Source organism: Equus quagga, chromosome 1 (assembly GCF_021613505.1).
Source record: "Equus quagga isolate Etosha38 chromosome 1, UCLA_HA_Equagga_1.0, whole genome shotgun sequence".
NCBI classification, from domain to species: Eukaryota; Metazoa; Chordata; class Mammalia; order Perissodactyla; family Equidae; genus Equus; species Equus quagga.
In genome coordinates, this window is record NC_060267.1 from 78,504,194 (window position 1) to 78,527,826 (window position 23,633).

A 23,633-nucleotide genomic window follows, 5' to 3' on the forward strand; every position below is an offset into this window, starting at 1 on the left:
ATCTTCCTACTGTTGTTTATCTTTGTTTTTTCACCTACTTTAAGAATTATCATCATGTTGGATTTTATGTTATGAGCTGCCTTAAATCATTTCCAAAACAATTGCTTGATTTCAAATCCTGGTTTCTCCACCTAACAGCTATAGAGCTTGGGGAATTAATTCTACTTATGACATGAGATTAATGCCCACCTCACTGCATGGTGGCGAGAAATAAGTAAGATAATACATAAAGTAATTAGCACCATGAACACACGCAACACATTTTAGTTGTCAATATCATAATAACAATAACTATTATTAAAGGAAGCTAGAAATAAATACATATATGCATACCTATAAGCTCTGCCCAAGGGGGTTGAGAAAAACACCACGGAGGAAGTAAGTCTTGAGCAGAAATTTAAAGGTAACTAAGGATTCTCCAGGTGATAAGATGGGGAACGACATTTCAATGAAGGAGAACAGCAAGAACAAAGTCACAGGGATATGAAAGTGTGGGCGACCTCAGGGAATTGTGAGCAGGCCCTCATGGCGTGGCTGCTGGTGGAGGCAGGAAGGGTCTGTAAGAGTTACGAGTGGAAGACTAGTTCATTCATCCTCCAGCCCATGGCTCTCAAACTGTAATGTGTATCAGAATCATCTGAGAGGCTTGTTTTCAAAATGTAGAGTCCCAGGCCCTGGCCTCAGAGATTTGGATTTATTAGCTCCGAGGTGGTGCTGAAGCATCCGCCTTTTTAACGTGCTCATCACAGTGATTATGATGAAAGTGGTCCTCAGTGCATGGTTTGGGAAACCCTGCTCCACACTGTTCTCTCATCTTCCTGTTGTTGCCACACACATGCACGCACGCAAACACACACGTACATGCACACACACGTGTACACACATACACTCTACACTTCCTCCTTTGCCCGCCTTATCCCCAACTCCATCCATAGGTCAAACATCAGCCAAGAATTTTCTGAAGGGCCTTTCTGACCATATCTCTATCCCTCAGTTCTGCTTCTCTTCAGCCCTTATTCCTGCAAGGGAAATACAGAATCATGACACCTACACAAACACAAATATTATTTTAATCTTATGGCTCCTGTTATTGCAAGTACCTGGGCTAATTCTTCATGTAAGTGCCAGGGTGAGGTCAGGATTTGGAAGATCCAGGAAGAGGTGGGGTGGTTGAATGTGGTGCTAACAAAGAGATGGCTCCCTCCCAGCCCCAAACCTATCTGACCTCTCTTTCCCTTTCTCTGCAGAGAGTTGTCTGCACAGCTGGTCTCAAGTGGTATCCTCACCCTGCTCTGATTCACTGTGTCAAAGGCTGTGAGGTGAGTCCCTAGAAATGATCCTACTGTTACTATTGTTATTGTTATATTAATCATAGCTACCATTTACTGTACCTCCTAGAGCTATAAATATCCCTTTACCAGATTTCTTGGACAGGAAGCAGCAAGCCCATTTTACAGATTATAGAATTGAGGCACAAAAATATGAACAAACATAGTCAAAAATACATTTAATGAGTAACAGAGTTGGGCTTCCAAGCCAGGTGTTTCTGGCTCCGAAGTGTGTTTTTAAGGTAATATTGCATCTGTAAGGGTGATAAGAGGTGGGGGGAGGCCGTATTGATTTAGCATCTATAATATGCCAGGCAGTTTACCAACATCATCACATTTAACTTGCACAGAACTACATGAGGCAGTTTATTTTTTTCTAAATTTCCACTTTACTGATGACCATTACTTACAGATCACTTCCTTTTGCCACACATGTTTGTCATTCAACCCCAGAAGTGATATGGACACCGTAGACCCAACCATTGAGCTGAAAGTGGAAGATCCTCTCTGACACTTCAATTCTCTGACTTCACAGTTGAGCCGTCCCCTGGAACTTGGCATTTTGGAGATCAGTGCTAAGCTTGGGAGGGGCAGGGCTAGAGTACTTGGACTGTCATCCGTATTCTCAAGGCAGTGTGCCCATGGAAATAAGAGACATTCTGTGCATGGTTTTTCTCAGCTGGCAGTGAAAAGGAGGCCCCAAATCCCATCCAGTGGGATGTCCAAATCTCTGTGGTCACCCCAGAGCCCACTCAGAAATATCCAGGTGAAAAGGACTAGCTCTAGAAAACTTTGTATTTGATGAAATTCTTAGACTATCACAACCAGAAATGCTCTTCTAGATGATCTAAACCTAACCTTTTATTTTAAAGATCGAGAAACTGAGACCTAGACAGTGGCCAAGTCTAGAATTTTATGGAATACTCAAACTGGAAGGATTCTCAGTGTGATCAAACCTTACTCACTTGTTGTATAGAGTGGAAAAAGAGAGCCAGAGAGGGGGTGGACTGGCCCAAGCTTACACAGCATACCAGACACAAAGCCAAAGCAGGAACCCAGGTCTCCTGACTTCTAGGCTGATGCTTTTTCTCCTTCACTAGGCCGATGCTTTTTCTCCTTCACTAGGCCACCTCCTGCCTATGGGCCATCCCCTGACCTGTAGGTGTCATAAGATAGTCTCCAGGTCACACATTTCTTTCTGTATATTGGTTTCTTTCTGTATATTGGATGCCCTGTGGCATCTTCTCATGACACTTAGACATTGTAGTCTTTAAGAACCTCCATTCTCCAAAGATTCAGCCAAGAATGACAGAACAAAAGCCAAGGCCCTGTGGCTGTTGCTTCCTTCCATCTCTCTGGATCAGTCCAGCCTTTCGGGAAAAGGAAGCTTGGGTTACCTGGGCACTCATTCTGCTGAGTCGGCGGTCTAGGCAACCAGTGTGACAGCAGAATTCGATCCCTCCTTTGACTCAGCACTGGGGCCTAAGAGACCCTCACCTGTCAGGCTCTGAGCCTTGCCAGTGATGCTTATCGCCTTTGCCCTTGCAGGTGCCCCCTTGTCTCCTTTCCTCCTTAGCTTAGAGCTAATAGTTTGTCTCTTGTCTGGAGCTGAAAAGTATGCCTACAAGAGATACAAATGCTGGGTCCAGGGAGGAGCCATCAACCTGGAGCGTCTGGAGGTAGCCAAGATCGAGAAAGGGTTTTGGTACACCTGAGACTCCTGCCTCCTGCCTCCTGCCCCAAGCTGTGTCCAAAGTGGTCAGTCACTCACTCGCTCATCAAAGCTTCACTGGGTGCCTATTATGTGTCCAGAATTACTCTAGGTTCTGGGAATACAATGGTCTTAGTGAAGTGCAAACAGTAACTGTGCTCTCTCTGAGTCATCTGTGGGATCTTCTTGCCCCTCATCTCTCCATGCATCCATGTATCCATCTATCCATCATCTTACTAAATAAACATTTATGGAACATATATTTGATAAATTTTTGCTCAAATTGCCAGGCATTTTGCTTGGAAATCTAGGATTCAAAAATAGATGACACACATTCCTGTCCATAAGGAACTCACAGAATAGTAAAGGAGATAGACAACATAAGAGAGAATTCTAAAATACGTACCAAGAGCTATAACCAAAGTTATAAAGTTCAAGAAGCTGTAGAAGCACAGAACATCCTGGAGGTATTAGGGAAGTCATTTTGGAAGGGTGATGTTTGAACTAGATCTTAAAGGATGAATTGCTTGCCTGCACACAATATTAGTAGAAGTAGCAGCATGAGAAATACCAGCGACAGGAGAAATCTCTAAGTAGCTGAGCTTTTCACATGCTATTCCCTCTCTCTAGAAATTCTCCCTTCTCCATCCCCGTCTAAGTCCTACTCATCTTATGACCTCAGCTGAAACATCATTTCCTCAGAGACGCCTTCACAGAGCTCCCTGATTAGGTCAAGTCCTCCTACTCTTTCACAGCACCATGGACCTTTCCTCTACAGCTCTTATCAGAGTTAAAATTGGCCAATTAGATGTGTGCTTATTTGATTAAAGTCTTCGTCCTCACTAAAGTGTAAGGTCTAGAGGAGTGAGAGCTATACCTATATTGACTTACTATTATATCCTTTTCTTTAGCACAATGTGTAACACACAGTAGGCATTCAATAAATAGGGTTGAATAGAAGATGTATGGATAAATGGATGGATGGATGAATAGATGGATAGATAAACAGATAGATGGATGGGCGCATGAATGTGGCTGTAGGAAAGGACACATAGAGAAGAGTAGCTAGTGATGAAACTAGAGATTTTTTTCTAGGGCCAAATAAAAAAAGAACCATTTTCATTTATTTTTTTCTTTTCTTCCTCAGCTATTCCTTTACCAGCTATTCCTTTAATTACCTACCACCAGGAAAAGTGGGGGAAGGGGGCTCAAATCTTCTTATCATTTATTCAAGTAAAATGAGCCCCCTACTTCAGGAAGACAAGTGGTCTATCCTGTGACTTTGTGTACCCCAGCATACAAGAGTGTGTCTCCCAGCATAACTATACTTTAGTTGGGAAAAACTTGGCTAGACGACAGTCTTTATAAATGGTAGAAGTGATAACTTGTCCAAGGGCTGTTGGGATTTAAAGCCAGGTGGGCTGACTGTAGAGGTTTGTGGGAAGATGAGAGACAGCTAAATGACTACAGAGTCCATCCTCCACTCACTCCAAGATGTTAACAATGCCTCCTTTCCTTCCTGCCTCTCTCCCCCTTTATAGCCCTTCATGGGAGACAATTACTGTGATGCCATCAACAACAGAGCCTTCTGCAACTATGATGGCGGGGATTGCTGCGCTTCTACAGTGAAGACCAAAAAGGTAGGCCAGTGTGTCCCCCTTGACAGCCGCCTCCAGCAGGCCTCCCAGCTTACTGGACAGGATCACCCCTATGTGCTGGACAACCCATTGTCCTGGTTGTGTCAGCACTTGCCTACAAGCTTTATTGTATTGTAGTGTAGTGTAGTGTATTTTTTATTCTTTTAGTTAGTAGTTGAACAAATATCATGTGCTGAGCCCTGAGCTAGGTGTGGAGGCTCATGGATGATCCAAATGGATTGTAAATGTGGTCTCTCACCCTCAAAGCTTAGAGTCAGGTATGGAAGCAGACAAATAAAAATGTAATAAATACTTTTAGAAGGGAAGGACAGAGTGCTATGAGGGCCCAGGTAAGGGGTGGAGAACACTCTGCAGAAGGATTGGCATCGATGCCAAAACCTGAGGGGTAGAGAGGTGACCAGGAAAAGAATGTCTGGGGCAGGAGACTGACATGTAAAGTCCTAGAAAGAACATGCATTTTTAGGAGGTATGGCTAAGGTGTAGGGGAGGAGAGAAGATGGGACATTCCCAACAAGGTCAGTCATGGCCTTTAAACATTTATAATCTCCTTTGTTCTTCACATCTGTAGAATTAGGAGGTGTGGTCTTCATTGTGATTTTCTTCCTTTGTGTGTTAGGATTCAAGTGTTTATAATAAAACTGGAACATTCAACTGAGATGCATTTCAGCCACTCACAGAAGAGTGGCCATCTCCATTTTCCTTTTGATGAGAGCCAGGGCCAGAGTTTGGGGCCCTATCTGAGAGCTGGGGGAGAGGTGGTCAATGTGGGCAACCCATGTTGAGAAGTGCCCTTGGGATGAATGAGTTGATGGGAAACTATTTCTAATTTTATATTCATCTATAATCTGAGTTGAAAGATCGTTTGATCTCAAAGATCATTTGACCTAATCTCTCATTTTAAAGAAGGGAACTATGTTCTTGAGACAGGAAGGGAAAAGAATCATAATCAGTTTGGCTGAAGAGTCCTCTGTGATTATCCGGTCCAAACTTTTCATTTCATTAATGGGGGCCCTGAGGCCCATAAAGGAGGAATGATTTCTCTATGATGGCAGAGTAAGTGATAGAAACAGAGCAGCGTTCCTGGCTTCCTATCCAAGGCCCTTTATATTGCAACATCCTTAAGATAATTAGTTCCTTCAAGAAAGATGCCCTGACTTAAAATGCAGGGGATGAATAGGGTAAGACCCAAGGGACACACTCAACTCGCAGGACTGTTACTGCATCTTCTGGTTGGTGAATAGGATTCTGGGGTTCTCTGGGATCATTTAATCCTGTATGGGCAACACTTTTCAGCATGGCTACCCTCCTGTTTTGTTTTTTTTTAAATAAAACACTGAAGGTATACACTTTCTGCTCAAGTTCAGGAGAATACAATTCATTTTCTGTTAATGAATTTTGTTATTTTTCCCAATTATGAAACAAGATATATTCTAATTTTTGGAAAATCCAGAAATAGAAGAGAACAAAAGAATTCACTGGTTATCTTACAACCCAAAGATAATCACTGCTTTTCTTTTGGTGTATTTTACTGTGTACGTAAGTATGTGGGTATTTGGGTCTATGTATACATTACTGCATTTCTAGTTAGGATCTTGTTTTGTTTTGTTTTGTTAGTGCAGGAAATCTTACACATAAGAATGATCTGACATTAGTATAAACTTCTCAGGTGTATTTTTTTCTATATTACTATTTATTTTATGGTTTTGATATATGATAATTTATGTAGCCATTTACCTCCAACTTTTATTTTTAACTTTTGAATTATTTCAGTTTCTCACAATGATTAATAATGATGCTAATGAACATCTGTACACATAAATATTTGTATAGCTCTAATTCTTCCTTTATAATTGATTCTTAGAGTTGAAATGACTAGGGAAATAGGTGTAAGCACTTTTAAGGCCCTTGATAACTGTTGCCAAATGAACGCAGTATACAATAGTGTCTATTTCACTCCATTGGAATCAGCCATTTTTGAAAGTAAATGGACAGTGGTTTGTATTTTAAATAGAAGTTTGCATAGAATTATGACACATTATTCATCTGACACCATCAGTTGCAGAAAGAGCAGCTCTGATTAAAAGAATTTTCCTACCAACTATAACTTATGTACTAAAACATAAAAAAATGAAACTAATTTATTTTTATTGGGAAACTTCCTTAAATGGATTGCTATTTCTACAGAGTGTATGGTGGGATGTGAAGTGATAAGATTGAGGTTCAGGAGCAGATTCTAAATTTATATATATATATATATACACACACACACAAATACATATATACATCAAATGGCCACTTGGACTCTCTGTTCCTATACTGGGTTCAGCTGCAGCCGTTTCAGACTCCAGGACTCTGAGATGAGCACTGCCTCTTTACTAAGGGACCCAGAGTCGTTTCTTTGCTAGTTCTGAATATACTTCCTAGGGTCTTTTCTTTTTTCTTTTCTTTCACTCACATTATAAATGTAATTTTGTCCTTCTGTGTTAAAAGATCCCCTACTTTTACTTTAAACTGTTGTTCCTTCCTGTCAGTCGAGGCTGCAGAATAAGGAGCAATTGGCCAAGCTTCCTTCATACAATAAGATGCATGTTCACTGAGCATCTCTGTGGGCTGAACACTGGACCAGGCTGGGTGCACATGGCAGCATCCAGACAGACACGGTGCTTGCCCTCATGAAGCTTGTAGTTTATTAGGGGAGCCAGACATTAGGCAGTGAAGTACAAACTAGGCATTGAATTACCTTTGTGGAAGGAGCAATGAAGGAAAGGCACAGGATCTTACAGAGAGCAGTGTGAAGGTCAGAGAAAGCTTCCCCGAGGAAGTGATGTTTATGTTGAGACCTGAAGAACTAGTAGGAGCTTTCTTGGTGAAGGTGAATAGTGGTTGCGGGGCAGAATGGAGAGAGCTATTAGAACTATGTGTGACATATGGATTGGAGACCTACAGGCTTCTCTTATGTGCATATGGCTTTGCCATAGGTTTTAGTTGTTCAGAAGTGTTTGGGGCTTTCTTTAGGTTCAAGATTCCTGGAAGTCTGACTTCTAGAAAAGGTGTCTCAAATTGAAGTCATATTTCTACAATTTAAATTTCCCAGTCTAACTTCTCCATAAACTTCAACTTCTTGAAACCTTTGTCTTCTCTTGTACCCACCCAACTAGTCCCTGCAGTAGACTGGTTTAGAGAGATAATAGGCAGAGAAAATAGATAATAATACAAGATACCCCTAAGTGGACTGCCGCATATGCCAGACCCTCCCAGACACTTGTCCTCCATTATCTTCTTTAATCTTCATGTCAACCCCGACAGGTGGTTCTTACCCCATTGTATAGAAGAACCAATTCGGGCTTAGAGTACTTATGGGACTTGCTTGAGTTCAGTTGGCTGCAAGGGCCAAGGCCCAAATTCGAACCCAATTCTGTCTGCCTCACAAGCCAGCTCTTTTTGCTGCTCAGGGCTGAGTCTCAGAAAAGGAATGTAGGTGGGGCTAAGACCTTGTCCTCAGCGCACTTGGGCAGGACCCTCCTGTTGCAGTTGGAGAAATTTCACTGTGAGCCCAGACTGCCAGGGAACCTTGGGTGTGGGACCCCTCTCCTTGGCAAAGGTGAAAACAGCTTTTCCCAGCAGCAAAGACAGGGTAAGGAGGAGTCTAAGCTCCCAGCCTTGCCAATCATCCCAGACAGGAGTTTCCCCTGAATGGAAAAAAGTTCTGGCTTCTGTCTCCAGCTTCCACAGCAGGAAGCCTCTCAGAGCAGGAGAGGGGCCAGTGGCTGGCTGCCTTCCTCTCATCCCCCTGCCCTTACTTGCTGGTCCTGTTTAGTTCCCACCTGTACTCTTGGCCACAGTTCCATATCATGGGTAGTTCCCTGCCCATAAGCACCCAGCCTGGCACTTGGAAACTCATCAATAGGGCAGATTTGCTTCATGTACCTTCCTAAATTACAATAATTTTATTAATTGAGCACTTACTATGTGCTTGGTCATAGGTCTGAATCTCTGTGCAGACTGTCTCACTTAAGACTCCAGAACCACCCAACAAAGTGGATAATTAAGGCTCAGAGAGGTGGAATCAATTTGTCCAAGGTGACAGAGCTGTGTGTAGGATTTAGGATTTCCTGACTCAAAATAAATACTAGTAGCTCCTATTTATTGAGAGCTTGCTATTTGCCAAGCATAGTGTTAACTGCTTTTATACGTGTAATTTCATCTCATCAGCACAGTAGTCCTGTTTTACGTTTTGTCTTTTTATCCTCATTTTATAGATGATGCAGCTGAGGCTGAGAAGGGTTAAGGCCATATGTGCAGTAAGTGGTAGGGCTGAGATGCAAACCTCATGAGTCTAAGCCACATGGTACCTGCCTCTAACCCCTTTCCTGAACATCCTGTTGCAATGAGCTTGCGTCTTGCCCTTCCCCTGGAGGGTGAGCTTCTTGTTTCACAGTCCTCCTGGACCGGAGTCCTGGGTATGAGCTCTGGGCCCAGAGTTAAGCACTCAACACCTTCTCCCAGACTTCCTTCTTGCCAACTCTCCACCTCAACCTCTTCTCCGTCCCCAGAGCTTGGGCCTCCCTGTCACTTGGCGCAGAATAATGTCTGTCTGCTCCCTCCATCCTTCCTCCCCTTGTCTGTCTGTGCAGACACCAGCTGTTCCCACATCTGCCTTGTGGGGTGACCTGGGCCCGGCTGGCAGACAAGAATAAGACAGTGCAGGAAACTCCGTCTGACAGGGGTGACCAGCCTCCTACCCAGACACCTGTCTGCAGTGTGCAGCAGACAGGAAGGGGCAGGACTCGGCTTCTCAGCATGTCAGGTTATTATTTTCCTGTTGAAGCCTTGAGGAGTCTCAAATATGAAGCAGATTCCCAGAACAATTGCTGCAACAGTTTCCCCTCATAACAACAACAAAAAATATTCATTTATAATTGGAATCATTCTAAGTAAGTATGTGTTGGGGATGTGAGGGAGGGAGGGGAAACCACCTGAACATATTCAACATACCAAGGCTTTCTTAGGAGTGGTGGCCTGGAACTCTAGTTATGGTCGTGTTTCAAGCAGCTAAGAGACTGATTCTGGAAGATGTCTGGGGAGTCGGCGTGTAGTCCCAGCTCTGTGTCTTAGCTCTGTGGCCTTGGGCAGGCCAGGTTCACTTTCCATTTTTATCTTGTGATATTTGTATTAGATTCATGTCTCAGGACCTTCCATATGGCTTCCTGAGCAAGATGGTCATTGAGCGAGAACTTTAAGGCTAGTCAGGGCTGGGACCAGGAAAGAGTAAGAAGAAGTTAATCCCAGGAGCATGTCTCAGCACAGGACGGTACACCCAATTGATGGCATTAAGTTTAGGGTTGCCATATTTATTTGCTAAATCTAAGTGAAAACATGGTTTCTTAGGAAAGGCCGTTATCCCCAAATGTGGCCCATTGGGTCTAAGGAGGCTGGTGATTCTAAAGACGTGGGAAGATAATCAAAACCATTGGATGGAAAGCAGCCTTCTTAGCAGAGTGGGCCATGAGAAAGGCTTGGATGTTGGGTTTCAGAGTTAGGGATGTACATCAATGGCTCTTACATCTTGACTCAGCAACCAGAAAGGTCCTTTTCAAACAAGTCAGATGGGATCACACCTCTATGCAAAATGTTGCAGTGTCTCCCCCATTTTACTCAGAGTAAAACCAGTCTTCCCAATGGTCTGCAAGGCCCTGTGTGCTCTGCCCAGCCACATTCCCTCTCTGACCTCATCCCTGACTCTTAGTGGTCCCCCTCACATAACTCCACCCCTCTGGACTCCTTGCCATCCCTTTTGTAGGCCAGGCATCCCCCTACCTTACAGCCTTCGACACTGGCTGTTCCTTTGGCTGAGAACATTCTTCTCCATTCATCCTCATGATTCATCCCCTCACCTCCTCCAAGTCTTTGCCCAATTGTCATGTAAGTTCTCAATGAACCCCACCCTGACTACCCACCTTACCTCACCCCTGGCACTCCCACACCCATTTGCCTTGGCTTCCACTTTTCTTCCTTCCACAACATTTATCACTTTGGCACATACTATAAAATGTATTTATTACTTATTATCTTGCAATCCCTACCCTTCTTGCTGCTAGAATGAATATTTCATGAGGGCAAGAACATGCATCTATTTTGTTCACTGATGTATCCAAGTTCTGATGCTATGTGATACATACTGTGCTAGGCTGCAAGCAAGACAGACCTAGTCCCAGCCATGCTGGGTTCATGTCTTCTGGACTGGTGACCAGACATTTAGAGTGGAGTAAGTGCTAATGGAGACACAGCAAGTGAGGCGAGCCAATGAAGCTTCCTAGAGAAGGCAACACCTTCTAGAAAGGTAAGATATGAATGGTGCAGTAGGTCTTACCCAGATGAAAGGAGTAGGAGGAGGACCAGAGATAAGGATGAGAGAGAGAAGTGTGTTTTTGGCAGAGGGCACAGTCTATGCAAAGACTTAGATACAAGGGAGAGTATTAAGGAAATTATAATTCTTGAGTGTGGCTAGAGCACAGTGTAAGAAAGGAAGAAGGGGTAAGAGATGAGCCTAGATGGATGAACAGGCTTTTACAAGCCAAGCCAGGGAATTTGACCTTTATCCACAGAACTATGGGGTGTTCAATGATTTTAAGCCCTAAACCAGCCTAGAAGATCCTAGAAGACTTCCTGGAAGAGGGGATAGATATGCTTAACTTGGAAGATTAGTAAGAAATAGGCAAATGGCTAAGCAGACTGGACTAATTCCTCCTTGCCAAAAAATCACTGGCTTCTGGACTGTTATGATCTCCTCATTTGGGGTATAGCTTTGATTTTTTCATATGGATGAATTAGACGCTCATTTTAGTTTGTTCCTATGAAGGAATCAATCCTTCTGTCCCCAAAAGTTATCATCATCACAATCATTGTCAATATCATCATCACCACCATCAACACCACATCATCAACACCACAACCAGCATCAACACCAGCCTCACCAATATCACCATCACCATCATCATCATCATCATTTACTGAGCACATATTATATGCCATGTGCTGTGCTAAGTGCTTTACTTGAATTTAATACTTTATCCAAAATACTTCAGTGTGGCAGGACTGTTATCTCCTGCATTTTACAGATAGAGAAACTAAAGCCCAAAAAAGGGAAGCAACTTGCCTAATAGCATACACGAAGTCACTAACAGAGCAAGGAGTCAAACCCAGGTCTCCTTCTTGCCTAGGCTGATGCTTTTCTCCACTTTACCCACATTTTTGCTCCATTTTCTCCTTCACTTATCCACATTTAGACAAGCCTCCGTATTCACTGACAACTCCATGCCCTGAGCCAGCAGGTATCTACCGTACCCTGGAGGAGCTCACAGGGGAGTCCTCATAATTAACGTCACGCCTTGCTCTACTTGTTCTCAATCTTTCCTTCAACCCGTTGAAGACCCTGAGGCTCAGAGTGGTCAAGTGTCCTGCCCAGGGTCCCACAGTGGGCAGGTGGACAGTCAAAGCTTTCTGACCTTCAGCACAGGATGCCTCTTGCTTCCCCCACTGCACACTCTCTGCTTGTGACCTCCCTGTTGAGTCTGAGTCAGAATCCAGCCCCTGCCTGTCTCCCAGCCTCAGACAAGACTGCAGCCAGGGCCTTGCGGTGCACTTGCCTGGGCTGCATTCCTGAGCCGCTCACACACATGGATGGAGGTGTTAGCTTGGGCAGCTCACCCAGAGGGAGAAACTCCTGTGCCTGAGCACCATCTCCAGCCCAGAGAAAAAAAAGGAGTGAATCCTTGCCTTTAGTCATTGACCTGGGCTTGTTGACAGAATCCCAGAGTGGGTGGCCAAGCCATTTATGGGACAGCCTAGCCACATGGTGCTGGGAATCCCAAATGTAAACTGGCCACCACGGCGTTCGTGCTGTGGGTGGTAGGTTTGCTTGGGAGGCCGTGTGGGGGAGAAGGTGGGAGCTGCTTGGGGAGTCAGGAAATCTGGGAATCATCCATCTCAGAGCTCACTATATCAGGATGTGATTCTTCTCTCCATGCCTCAGTTTATTCCTCTGTGAAAAGGAGACCCTGAATCCTGCTCCTCCTGCCTCTTGGGGACGGTACTGGGTAGTGGTTACAAACAGGGATGCAAATCCCAGGCCACCTGCCAGCCAGTGACTCACCTCTTTGCATCTTAGTTTCCTCTAAGATGTAAAACAGGGATAATAAGAATAGCTGCCTTATTAGGGTTGCTGGGAAGAGTGAGTGAGATAATGTACATTGAGTTAACTCACTGCAGGGCACATAATAAGGGATAAAAGGCTATTGGCTATTAAAATGACAAAGCAGCAGTCAGCCTGGCCAGGTGGTAAAGAAAGTACCTTCCCCTTTCTTTCACTTGCTGAAAAGCTTCAGTGTTTGGAGGGGGATTTAAAATCCTGCTTATTGACTGGTAGTGAGGCCTGGGGCAAGTCTGTGTCGTTTTCAGCATTCTGAAGCCTCTATTTTCTTATCTGCAAGATGGGTAGCTAATAAGGATAGCCTCACAAGCTTGTGTGGAGTCAATAAGCTAGCATGTAGAAATTATTTGGCACATGGAAGGCCCTCGGGACGTGCTGGAGTGTGAGTGTAAAGTGGTGTTCACTGCTGTGAACCTGTGTGAACAGGCCTCCCCTGTCTCTTCCAGGTCAGACTTAGGAACACCTGGGAAAGTGGATGGAGCTGGCAATCGCCACCGTTCTCTTCCCAGCTGTAGGCCCTTGATCAGGGAGGAGGCTTGAGATGAGAGGAGAGCCCTAGGCAGGTTGTGAAGAGGCAGCTCACAAAGAGGAGAGGAAGGGCAGGAGGAGGGAACAAGACACTGTGCATGTCCTCTGCACTGAGCTCTCTGCGAGCCGGTTCAGAGATAACATATTTCATTGACTTCTCACCAGAACCCTGTGAGGGCTTTATAAAGGCTGTCTGTCGTCTTACAGGTAGGGAGATGACGTCCTCAGGGTGCCAAGGACTTGCTGAAAGTCATGCAGTGCCCATGTGGAGCCCATGCCTAAACCCAGGCTTGTCTGCCCCTCAAACTCCTAGCGAGGGATCAGTACATGCAGCTGCATTTACAGGCATGTGGTGGAGACAAGGAGACTCCAGATCTGCCTACTGAGACCAACCCTTCTGGACTTTGTCATATTCTAATTGGGGTTCCTTCCCTTAGTTTCCAGACACACTGTGGGAACATGCTGAAATGCCCAGGCTGACCCAGGGAGGAAAGAGAATGGTCACACCACGCCCACATAGTCAGAGTGGCCAGACTAGCCTGAAACATTAGCTGGAGACAGGGTCCTGCCAGCTGATGATTACGGAGAAGCTGATAGAACTGGGGATGGCAGAAGAGGGAATGTGTAAGACAGGGTTTGTGGAGAAAGTCTACATTTCCAGGTCCTTTCTGGCCAGGGCCTTGCCTTCTCAGACTGAGAAGGGTTTTCAGACAGATGGGAAGGTAGAGACCATTAAAATTGAATCTTAATGTACAGAGAGGGAAACCAAAGCCCAGAGAAGCGAAGTAACTTATATAAAGTCATTCAGCAAGTAAGTGCAAGAGCAGAGACTCCCTGACTTGTGTTCTGCACGTATATTCATGACTTCATTTGTCCCTCCATTCGTGGATTCATTGAATGCCTATGTGGTATATAGAGACTCAGGTCAACAACAGACATGGTCCCAGCCCAGACTGAGCTGACATACAAGTGCAGAAGTGTTCAGTCTAACAAGGGTGGACAAATAGATGCTGTGATATGGGATTAAGATGATAGTGCCATCTTTGGTCAGGCCAATGAGTAAGGAGAGGGTACTGGAGATAAGAACTGAAGAATGAAGAGGAGCTGGCTAGGAAAGAGCAGGAGGGTAGAGGAACATTAGTGGCTAAAGACTTAAAACTCTTGGAGTATCTGAGGAACCAATAAATACATAAATAAGCCACAGAGAGTGAGGGGAAGAAGGGAACCAGGTGAAATACAAGAGGTCTGTGGAGATCAGATCACGCAAAGCCTTGAACTCATGGTAAGGACTTGGGTCATATTTTAAGAGAGAGAATCCGTTGAATGTTTGCCTGCGCGAGGTGCAACAGGAGGCATGAGTGATAAATCAGCTGTTAAATGGTCTCTAATGGGTCACAGAGCCCAACAGGAAAGAGTTATGCAGAGAATTGTGCAGAAGACATTAGAGGTAACTGAATCATTCTAATGTTAGAATGTGGGCGAGGACGGGAGAAGTTGACAGATAAAGGGATGGGTGAGTTGAGGACATAGAAGCTACCAAAAGGAGGTGGGAGAAAGGGGACTATAAGCAGGAAAGGTGTCACAGATGGTGAAATATGAGCTGGTGGGAAATTTGATTCAGTGCACATGTATTCAGCATTGAGTATCTCCTTAGTGTTAAGCCATGTGCTGGGCTTTTGCAAGTTTCTTCTTGTTTGATCCTCACAACCATATGAAATATGGTGTGTTTTTTTTTTTTTAGCTCCCTTTTATGGATGTAGAAACTAAGGGTCACGGCAATGAAGGGATTTTCCCAAAATTGTTCATTGAGTAAGAAGCGAATAAGGATGCCAACTCAGGCCTTGTGGCTCCCATGGCATTACTCTCCCCATTTGACATCAGTTGTTAGATTTAGACTTGGCTCTGCCCTCAGTTTCCCCATTTGAACTGGAGGGTTTTCTCTATGTCTCTTTCAATTCTAACATTCTCTGCTTCTCTTGGAAGTGAAGTGGTTGTAGAAGAATATTCTAGATTGGAAGTCACAGCCTCCACAAAGGCATGGAGGCTGGGAAGTAAATGTTCTGGAAAGGGAACAGCAAGTAGTTGTAAGCAGAAAGACAGGCACTGCCTGGAAGGAGCTGTGAGATGCTTGCCAGGCCATCAGGCACCTATGAATTTAAAATGAAAGGAGAAAGAGAGAGATGTGCTAGCCATAAGTCCTATGGAAGAGTCAGAGAGAGATGGAGAAATGAACATTCATTCATTCTATGGCTTGAGCTCTGAGCAAACAAGAATGAACAAGACCAACCCAGTCCCTGCCTCACTGAGTCAGAGACAAGAGGCTATGTACATTTATAGTTGAGCACTGAGCATATGCACTGTGTGCTAGGTGTTTTTCATCAGTTAGTTCACATATCCTTCATCACAACCTCAGGAGGTGTATGCTTTCATTATTCCCATTTAAAGAATGAGTTAACTGAGACTCAGAGAAATTGTTACCTGCTCAAGGTCACACCTCAATTAGGTAAGAGAACTGGGGCTTATATTTCAATCTGCCTGTTTATTCCTACATTTTAAATTATTGCAACATTGCAGGACAGAGAGAGGTTGGGAGGGAGGGAGGGCAAAGAGGCAAAGAGAAAAAATGAGTTAGATATAGAGAAGAATCCATAAGCTAGAAAGACAAAGATGCTGTCTGAGACTGTGTGAGCACTTGGAGACCCTGCCTAGGCAAATGAGGTCATTAAATCCATCTGCGCAGATGGGGGACCCTCTGGGGAAAGTTACATGCAAATGTCATGATGCAATGAGGTGAAATCCACTTGCGTGAGCCCAGGCTGGGGCTCAAGCAGAGACTGCACTGTGGTCTTTGGAAAGACAGATTATCCACTGCATGGGGAAGACATTCGCTCTGCTGGGCCCTTTCTCTCAGTTTCTAGAAAGGAAAGACGGCCAAAGGTCACAGAGGATGTGAAGGGATGGACTGGGAACCAAAACTCAAGCCTCTCACTTTTTAAGTTTTATTTCCTTTTTCCCCAGCTTTCATAATATATACATATACCAAATCATCACATGTGTGCCTCTTACTTTTTCTTATCCTAAAATATGCTCCCAAGATCCTTCAAACAACTATTATGCAAAATCTCTATGTGCAATGTTCCCCACCAGGATTTCAGGCCCCCTTGAAGGTGGTCTAGGCTTGCTGAGACCTGCTTTTGTTGTTTTCATCATTGCCTCCTAAAATCAAAATTACCAATATATGCAGAAAGTGTCTTAAAAGACACTTTCACATCCTTTGTCTCCCTTGATCACCACAACAGTCCTGCAAGTTAGATATCCCATTGTACAATTCAGTAGAATTGTTAATAAGCCAATTCTGGTACAGTGGATCACACTTTTCACTCAGCCCTTAGAGTTCACAGTGCAAGAAAGGTCTTATTATGAGTTCTACAGGTAAGAACCTACGGCTCAGGGAGAGGAAGCTTGTCCAACTTTAAATGCCAGATTTGTCACTTATTACTTTGGACATATGACTGCCTCTTTCTGAGCCTCAGTTTCCCCATCTGCAAAAGGGTGATTGTTTTAGTACCTCTGCTACAGATTTGTCAAAGGATGTGGTGGTTTCCTCTTTGGAAAGTGTTTTGCACCTTGCCTGACCCACAGTAAGTGCCCCTGAAAATGGAGGCTGCTACAATAATGACCACGTGATTTTGGTACAAGTTATCACAGAGCTAGCAAGAAGCCGAGCCATAACTTGAACTTGAATCTGCTTTCCCCTAAATCCACTGATTGTCCCTCTGTTCTGCACTGCCTCTCTGAAGATTACTGCTTTATATCCAGGCACCTGGCTCACCTCTTCTTTCTTTCTCTCTGCAGGTCACCCCCTTCCCTATGTCCTGTGACCTACAAGGTGACTGTGCTTGTCGGGACCCTCAGGCCCAAGAACACAGCCGGAAAGACCTCCGGGGATACAGCCATGGCTAAGGAAGGACAAGGAGTTGTCAAAGAATTCCCAACGCCAGGACCCGCATCCCTTTGGTATTGATTTCACAGTCAGCTGCTCAACGGAATGGCCTCTCCACACCAGGGATCCTTAGCACCCAACCGGTCTGCCTTTAATTTCACCCAGGAAGGACTCATAGTGGGGGCGCATGAACTAAGTCTCGCCATGTTGAAAGATGGAATGGAATCCCATCCCAAAGTCTTAGATGGATTGCATATACAGCATGCAGTCCCAGAGCCTCCTAAAATTCTAACCATTTGTCACACGACCACAGCAAGAAACATGTTCTGTATCTAGGAGTGTGCACATCTGTGGTTAGTACACATGCATGCATACGCACCCATACAAACATCTGTGTGAGGGCAGTTTTGGAGACTGAGCAGAGAGTGACTGGAACAAACTCAATCTTTCCTTTCCCAAGCTCCTAGCAACACTGTCCTTGGGAGAAAGAGAGTTGCAGAAACTGCTAAGACCAAGAGTTGAGATGCCAAGATAGCTCACACCCTGAGGCTTGGAATATGTAGGTCATGCACAATTGTGCAGTCCTTTGGGATTGGAAGTGAAATGGTCTCTGATCAGCTACCTTCTAGGGAAGTAGGACCCAGAAAGAAGTGAAGAATCCAAGGTATGCAAAGCCCCCAAATTCTTCTGCTGCCATGGGGGATTTTACCCCAACTCCAGGGTTTGAGGCCAAGCTGGAAATGGCTCAGAATTGCAATGTCAAGGTATTATAACAGCCCCCTGCTTGAGGCTTGAGGCTTGAGGCCATAATATCCCTCCAGAACCCACCCATTCCCCAAACCTTGCCTTGGGACCACATTTGCTGCTACTTTTCCTGCTGCTCTATCCTATACATTGAGTATCCCAAGATGGTAGGACTAGGTTAGGAAAAACCCCACACAACCAAACAGTCTGCCTTAAAAATGACCCACATTTTTCCACAGCTCCTCACCTCTCAGCCCTTCTACAAGAGAAAAACCCTCATTGGCCCACATGGTGAGAAGTTAAGTTCCCCATGGGTAGCCTTCTCATCCTGGAAAGGAGTTGAGGGACTTAAGATGCTGGAACCTTCACTGAGAGTCCAGAATGTCTAAGCCAGTGTTAGATTTTATAATCAAGTGGAACAGTGTTAAATTTCTATGATGTTGGAGCCATCCAGAGACTGTTGGAATTGTAGAGACTCTTGAGTTATTATCTTTATCCAAGCCTTCCTGGCCCTCCAGGCCAGAGCACGCTTTGGTCCCGAGGACCTCACTGTTGCTCTGAGTAGCTATTATTCTGGAACAGAAACTCATCTTGGATATGATCAATCTAGGCCGTGTTCTAGAGGACCATCAGAGGGAAGCCAAAGAGTTCACAGCCTCATTCCCCAACAACCCAAGATAGTCATCATGTTTCGCACATAATCTTCCAGCTACCAAGACTCCCATCCACACCCATGGTTGGGCAACCCTCTCCTCTCTCCCATGTTCAGCCTTCAAAGTTAAGAGGAAATTAGTCAAACGCAAGTGGAAACCCCCACCTCTTTGGGGTCTTCTTTCCCTCTTTTCAGTCAGTTACCTATTTATTCCTTTTGGATTAATGTGGAAAGAGATTAATACAGAATGAGATGGAGAGGATGGTTAAGTCTGACATAATTTCTGAGACATGGAACTGAGAAAGTGAGGCGAGGGAAGGGTCTAAACTAGATGTATCACATAAAGGTTGCTGTAAATCAAGTCATCTCAAGTCTAGTGAAGACAACCAACAAAAACAAAGTCCAGTATAGGAATGGAAAATACCAGGCTTGTGGACCTACTACCCTCCTCATTCCTGTATCTGAGGCAGGCATTGTTAATCAGTCATAGCACTTTTTCCTGTGGGGACCAGAAATAACTTCAGAAACCTTCTTACTATATCATTCCCAACAGCAATTACCTGCTGATCAAGAACACTTGAGAAAACATCTACTGGCCATCTGTGGTCTGTTACATTAAGAAATATATCAAGGTGCTTTTTGCACAGGTGTCCACAAATAAGGATGCAGTACTTGGAAAGTTTTGTGTGCTTGTACCATATTACAAACTCCGAGATTGGGTTCCATAAAGGAGAGGCTGCCACTATTGTTAAGGTCAGGCTCAAATCCTTTATGTTTCCTCCTTACAAACTCATATCTCATTTATATTCAAAGCATTTTTTTTCTATACATACCGGGCCAATCCTTAGCAAAATAATAATAATGATAGAAGAAGTGATCTCACTTTGTAGCCCTCTCCAGTATCTTAGAACTCTTGCCAACTCTTAAAGCCCCCTTCTTACCCTAGCTGAGTTATCAACCTGTGTGGTGTTAGCTTAGAAGATATGAACTAAGAAAGGTAACAGTGTCAGCCCTCTCACTTACTTTATTACACCAATAAGTAGTAAAAAAAAGTCTTGAAGACCCAAAGATGACATTATTAATGGTGGGGTTGCAGGAACCACAGAGGAACCTCATCAGCTTCCCTTAAATTGATCCTCATCCTCTATCTTCCTTCACTCCCACCCTTGTCTCTCCTCACACTCTCCAGGTGAGCAGAGTTTCCTCGAGGCTGACTTTTATCTTCAGACTCACAGATTGAGTTGAGCTCTTCTGTGCAAAGATCCACCCAATCACCTTCCTACCATCATTCAAACCTATTACTGACAAATTCACATTTGCCAAGGATATTAGGCAAGAGACGCTACCTGACTGATGGCCAGCCTCATGCCCACGGAAGATGTAATTAATAGACCCTTCTCAAAACTTAGTGAAGGAGGGTCAGCTCTATTCGTGCAATGCACTGATTCTCCTTTTCACTTTCTTTTTGGGAATAAACTCATTGTCTCATCCCTTGGATCATCTCCTGTTGAGGATAATAGAGTACCCACAAAGAGGCAGCTCTGGAGCACTGTTGTCCAGCAGCAGCTCAGGGGCCCTAAAACACTTGGGGGTTCTGGGTCTGAAGAAGTATTAGCCTCTTAGCAGCAAGAAAGAAAAGATGAGGTCGACAGTTCTCTAAGCCTTGTCTTGGGAAGGCTTTCCAAGCCACAACCTTAGCTGCCTGCCCAGAGGACTTGCATTACCCGCTAGGATCTGTGCCAATGATCCCTTAAGGGAAGACAGTCCTTGGAAAGTCCATTTTGGTGGCTAAATTGAGGTGTTAAGGAAGGGAGAGATTAATGGTCATAAATAGTAGGGCTTTGAAGATGGAGGGTATCAGCTGCTACTCTTGGCTTCAGCATGCTGAGCCACTGCCTAGACAGTTCTCTTGGTCTTAGTCCACCTTGGCCATTGCTTAAATGCTATTTGTTGAAAATAATTCTTTGAGACAGATTTCAGTTACCTCCCTTCCAGGTTCAATTTAACTTGGTTGTAACTGTCAATTTGTTATAGGTCTTACCTGTGTTTAAAAAAGAAAGATAAAGAAAGGAAGGAAGGAAGGTGGCAGGGAGGGAGAGAAGGAGAAAGGAAAGAAAGAAGGAGAAAAGGAAGGAAGGAAGGAAGAAAACAAACCATAAATTCAAGTTAATAGTTTCGAGGTTTTGTGTTTTTTTTTTCTGGAACTACTTCAAGTGGGGAAAATAAAAAGAAGAAATTGATAGTGACAAAGCTGTACAGATAGAGATTAATAGAACACAGGAGATTAAAAGGAAATAAAAGTGCATGATTAAAAATAAGAATTAAAGAAACCTATTTTTGTGCTTCCTAAAGGAAATTGTTTATTCTACAGACTGAGTAGGTAGACACAAGCAGAAAGAATTCCGTAGAAGGAAATATAGAGCAGGATTTTATGACGCTGTTATTTTCTGTACATTGTGGTAGGTCCAGGAAATAAGGCATCCTCCCTCTTGATATGTAGTCTTGTGGTTGAGAGAGCATTTTATCTATTTGGTGGCAATCGGTGTTAGTAGAGAGTGGGGAGGGCTTGAAATTAGTTTTACCCGATATTAAGGGAACATATTGTGTTGTGCTTTTCACATTATAAAATGGTTGTATTTACCAGCAGAGCACTGGGCTTTATAAAGACTGCACTTAGAATCACACTGCACAGTCCACTTTCCTAAAAAGCTGCTACATGACCAGACAGGTAATTCCCATGATTTTTGAGAAACAAAACAAAACAAGCAAACAGCAAACATAAAAACTAAACAGCAATTGAATAACAGCCTATTCTTTGAATTTTCAAGTTTTGCCAAATTCCTACCAATCATTTGATCTTTAAAAGAGATTTATAATAGCCAAGAGAGAAATTATGTCCCTAGAGTAAGAAAATAGAATTCTTGACTCCAGGCAGCAGTTTGCTCAGTGATCTTGAACAACAAGTCATCGAGTTGCCACTCCATTTGCCTCAGTTTCTCCAGCTGCAAAATGGGGATAATACTACTTACCTACCTCACAGTGGGAGGGCAGGGGATTGTGAGGCCCTGGGGGTTGAAAGGGGCTGTGGCAATCTGTGAGAGCCAAGGCTTGACACAAGTCTATGGGTTATTTTTCAAGAATGCACAGGTCCATTGGCCATTTAAGAAAGACAGGGAGTGCTCATTGGATGTTTCAAGGAATGATGCTGGAGCTCCTGGATTATAATCCACTTTAAGAGAGAGGCTTGTATTTGGGAATATTTCATTCGTAGGTAAATTGGATTTTTCCCCCATTATTCTGGCCTTTCACCAGTTCTATAATTTGATTAAAAGCCAATTACTTCCTACAGGGTAAAAGTCAGTTTACTGTTGTCTATTCAAGACTTCCGGGCCATTTCCAACTTTATAGAGGAAGGGAGTCCCTAAATGTCTTCTTCTTCTCACACTTAAAATTCTGCATCAAGTGTTCAATTAAAAGAAGATACGGCATTCTGAGTGCAAACAACTCTGGGCTCCTTAAATTATACACCAGCAGTCAGTGAGGAGAATTTTGAACAATTATTGAGTTGCTTTCTTGGGTCTCTATAATCAAAAACCTGTCCGCAGATATCTATCTATATAAAGATATTATATATAAATATAAATTTACATATATATGCACATGTATATATAGTTGTACATATATGTGTGTATATATATACTTAAATGTAATATTTACAAATAAAACTGTGATCTCGTCTAGAGAAAATGTATTCATATTACAAACTGCTCTTCCATATTTATGTATCATATTATACCTTTTTATTATTGTTATAATTATTATAGGTATTTCTAATTATTATGATGTTGACATCTGTTTGGCACCTTCTGGAAACTACCAAAAAATGACTCTCCATTGAAGTGCTTAAACTCTGTTCTCATGAGAATTCTACTGGCCTACTATAAAAAAAGGAAAAAAAAAAAAAAGAAAACAGTCTAAAGACCAAAAACAAAACACAATTCCAATCCTTTTTCTGTACCTCACGCGCATAAATTTGCTGCTCCTATTTTGGGTTTTATTTTTTTTCCTGTTTATGTGTTTTTATGGATCTAAGTTAAGTCTTTCAGCAATATATAAAAATGTAAATAGTAAACTTTATTTATTAAGAATGTCATCTTTTTTAATTTATATTTACACAATTGTTCATCTAATTTATTTTTTCTATACGGTTTTAAATACTCAGACATATTTTGCTGTTCATGATATTTTTATCCTGTTCTCATGGATTTGTTTTTCCATACTGTTTTCTCTGGTCTCAATTACAGGTTGGATCTCACACACAAAAAAAATGATGTCAAAGACAGAAATATTTTGCCACTGTTGATTACTATACCTTAAAATTCTATATTATGAAAATATATAATAGCTTGTATGCTTCAATATGTGGTGGTATGATTTTTGTGTGTTGTGGAAATCTAAAGGATTCTCATATAGACACACTAGAATGGAAGAGAACCTCAGGGCCTAGAATTAGAAGATCAAGGTAGCATGAGGTTGAATGCAATATACACCCAATATTTTACATAAATAATTCCTGAAAAGTGTCTACATTTTGCATATGCAAAGCTGGAAAACATTTTTACATGTTATAAGAAAGTTCAGTTTTCAGAGAGCTGAAATGAATATCACTTGCAGTTACACCTAGCCTTTTGGATGCTATCTTCAACAACATATTTCCAGCATATTCTTTACTTCCATGTTTTTCTTTATAATTGAACACTGAGTCATCTAGTTCATCACACGAACATGTAGCTGAGACTGAGGTTTTGCTGTTTTCGATCTGCCTATTAGATCAAATTAGATGATAAAATTTCATCTTAT

General features: G+C 43.1%; 1 protein-coding gene across 1 annotated transcript in view; it reads left to right on the forward strand.

The window, feature by feature from the left end:
* Window positions 1–23,194, forward strand: part of PAPPA (pappalysin 1) — a gene marked incomplete at its 5' end in the record, with an annotated part of 240,634 nt that extends 217,440 nt beyond the window's left edge. Inside the window, 3 exons of the mRNA XM_046676707.1 lie at window positions 1,248–1,319; window positions 4,581–4,679; window positions 17,290–23,194. Of these exons, the coding sequence (XP_046532663.1) occupies window positions 1,248–1,319; window positions 4,581–4,679; window positions 17,290–17,397 (279 nt within the window). The remainder of the gene's footprint in view (window positions 1–1,247; window positions 1,320–4,580; window positions 4,680–17,289) is intronic.
* Between the last annotated feature and the right edge of the window lie 439 nt (window positions 23,195–23,633).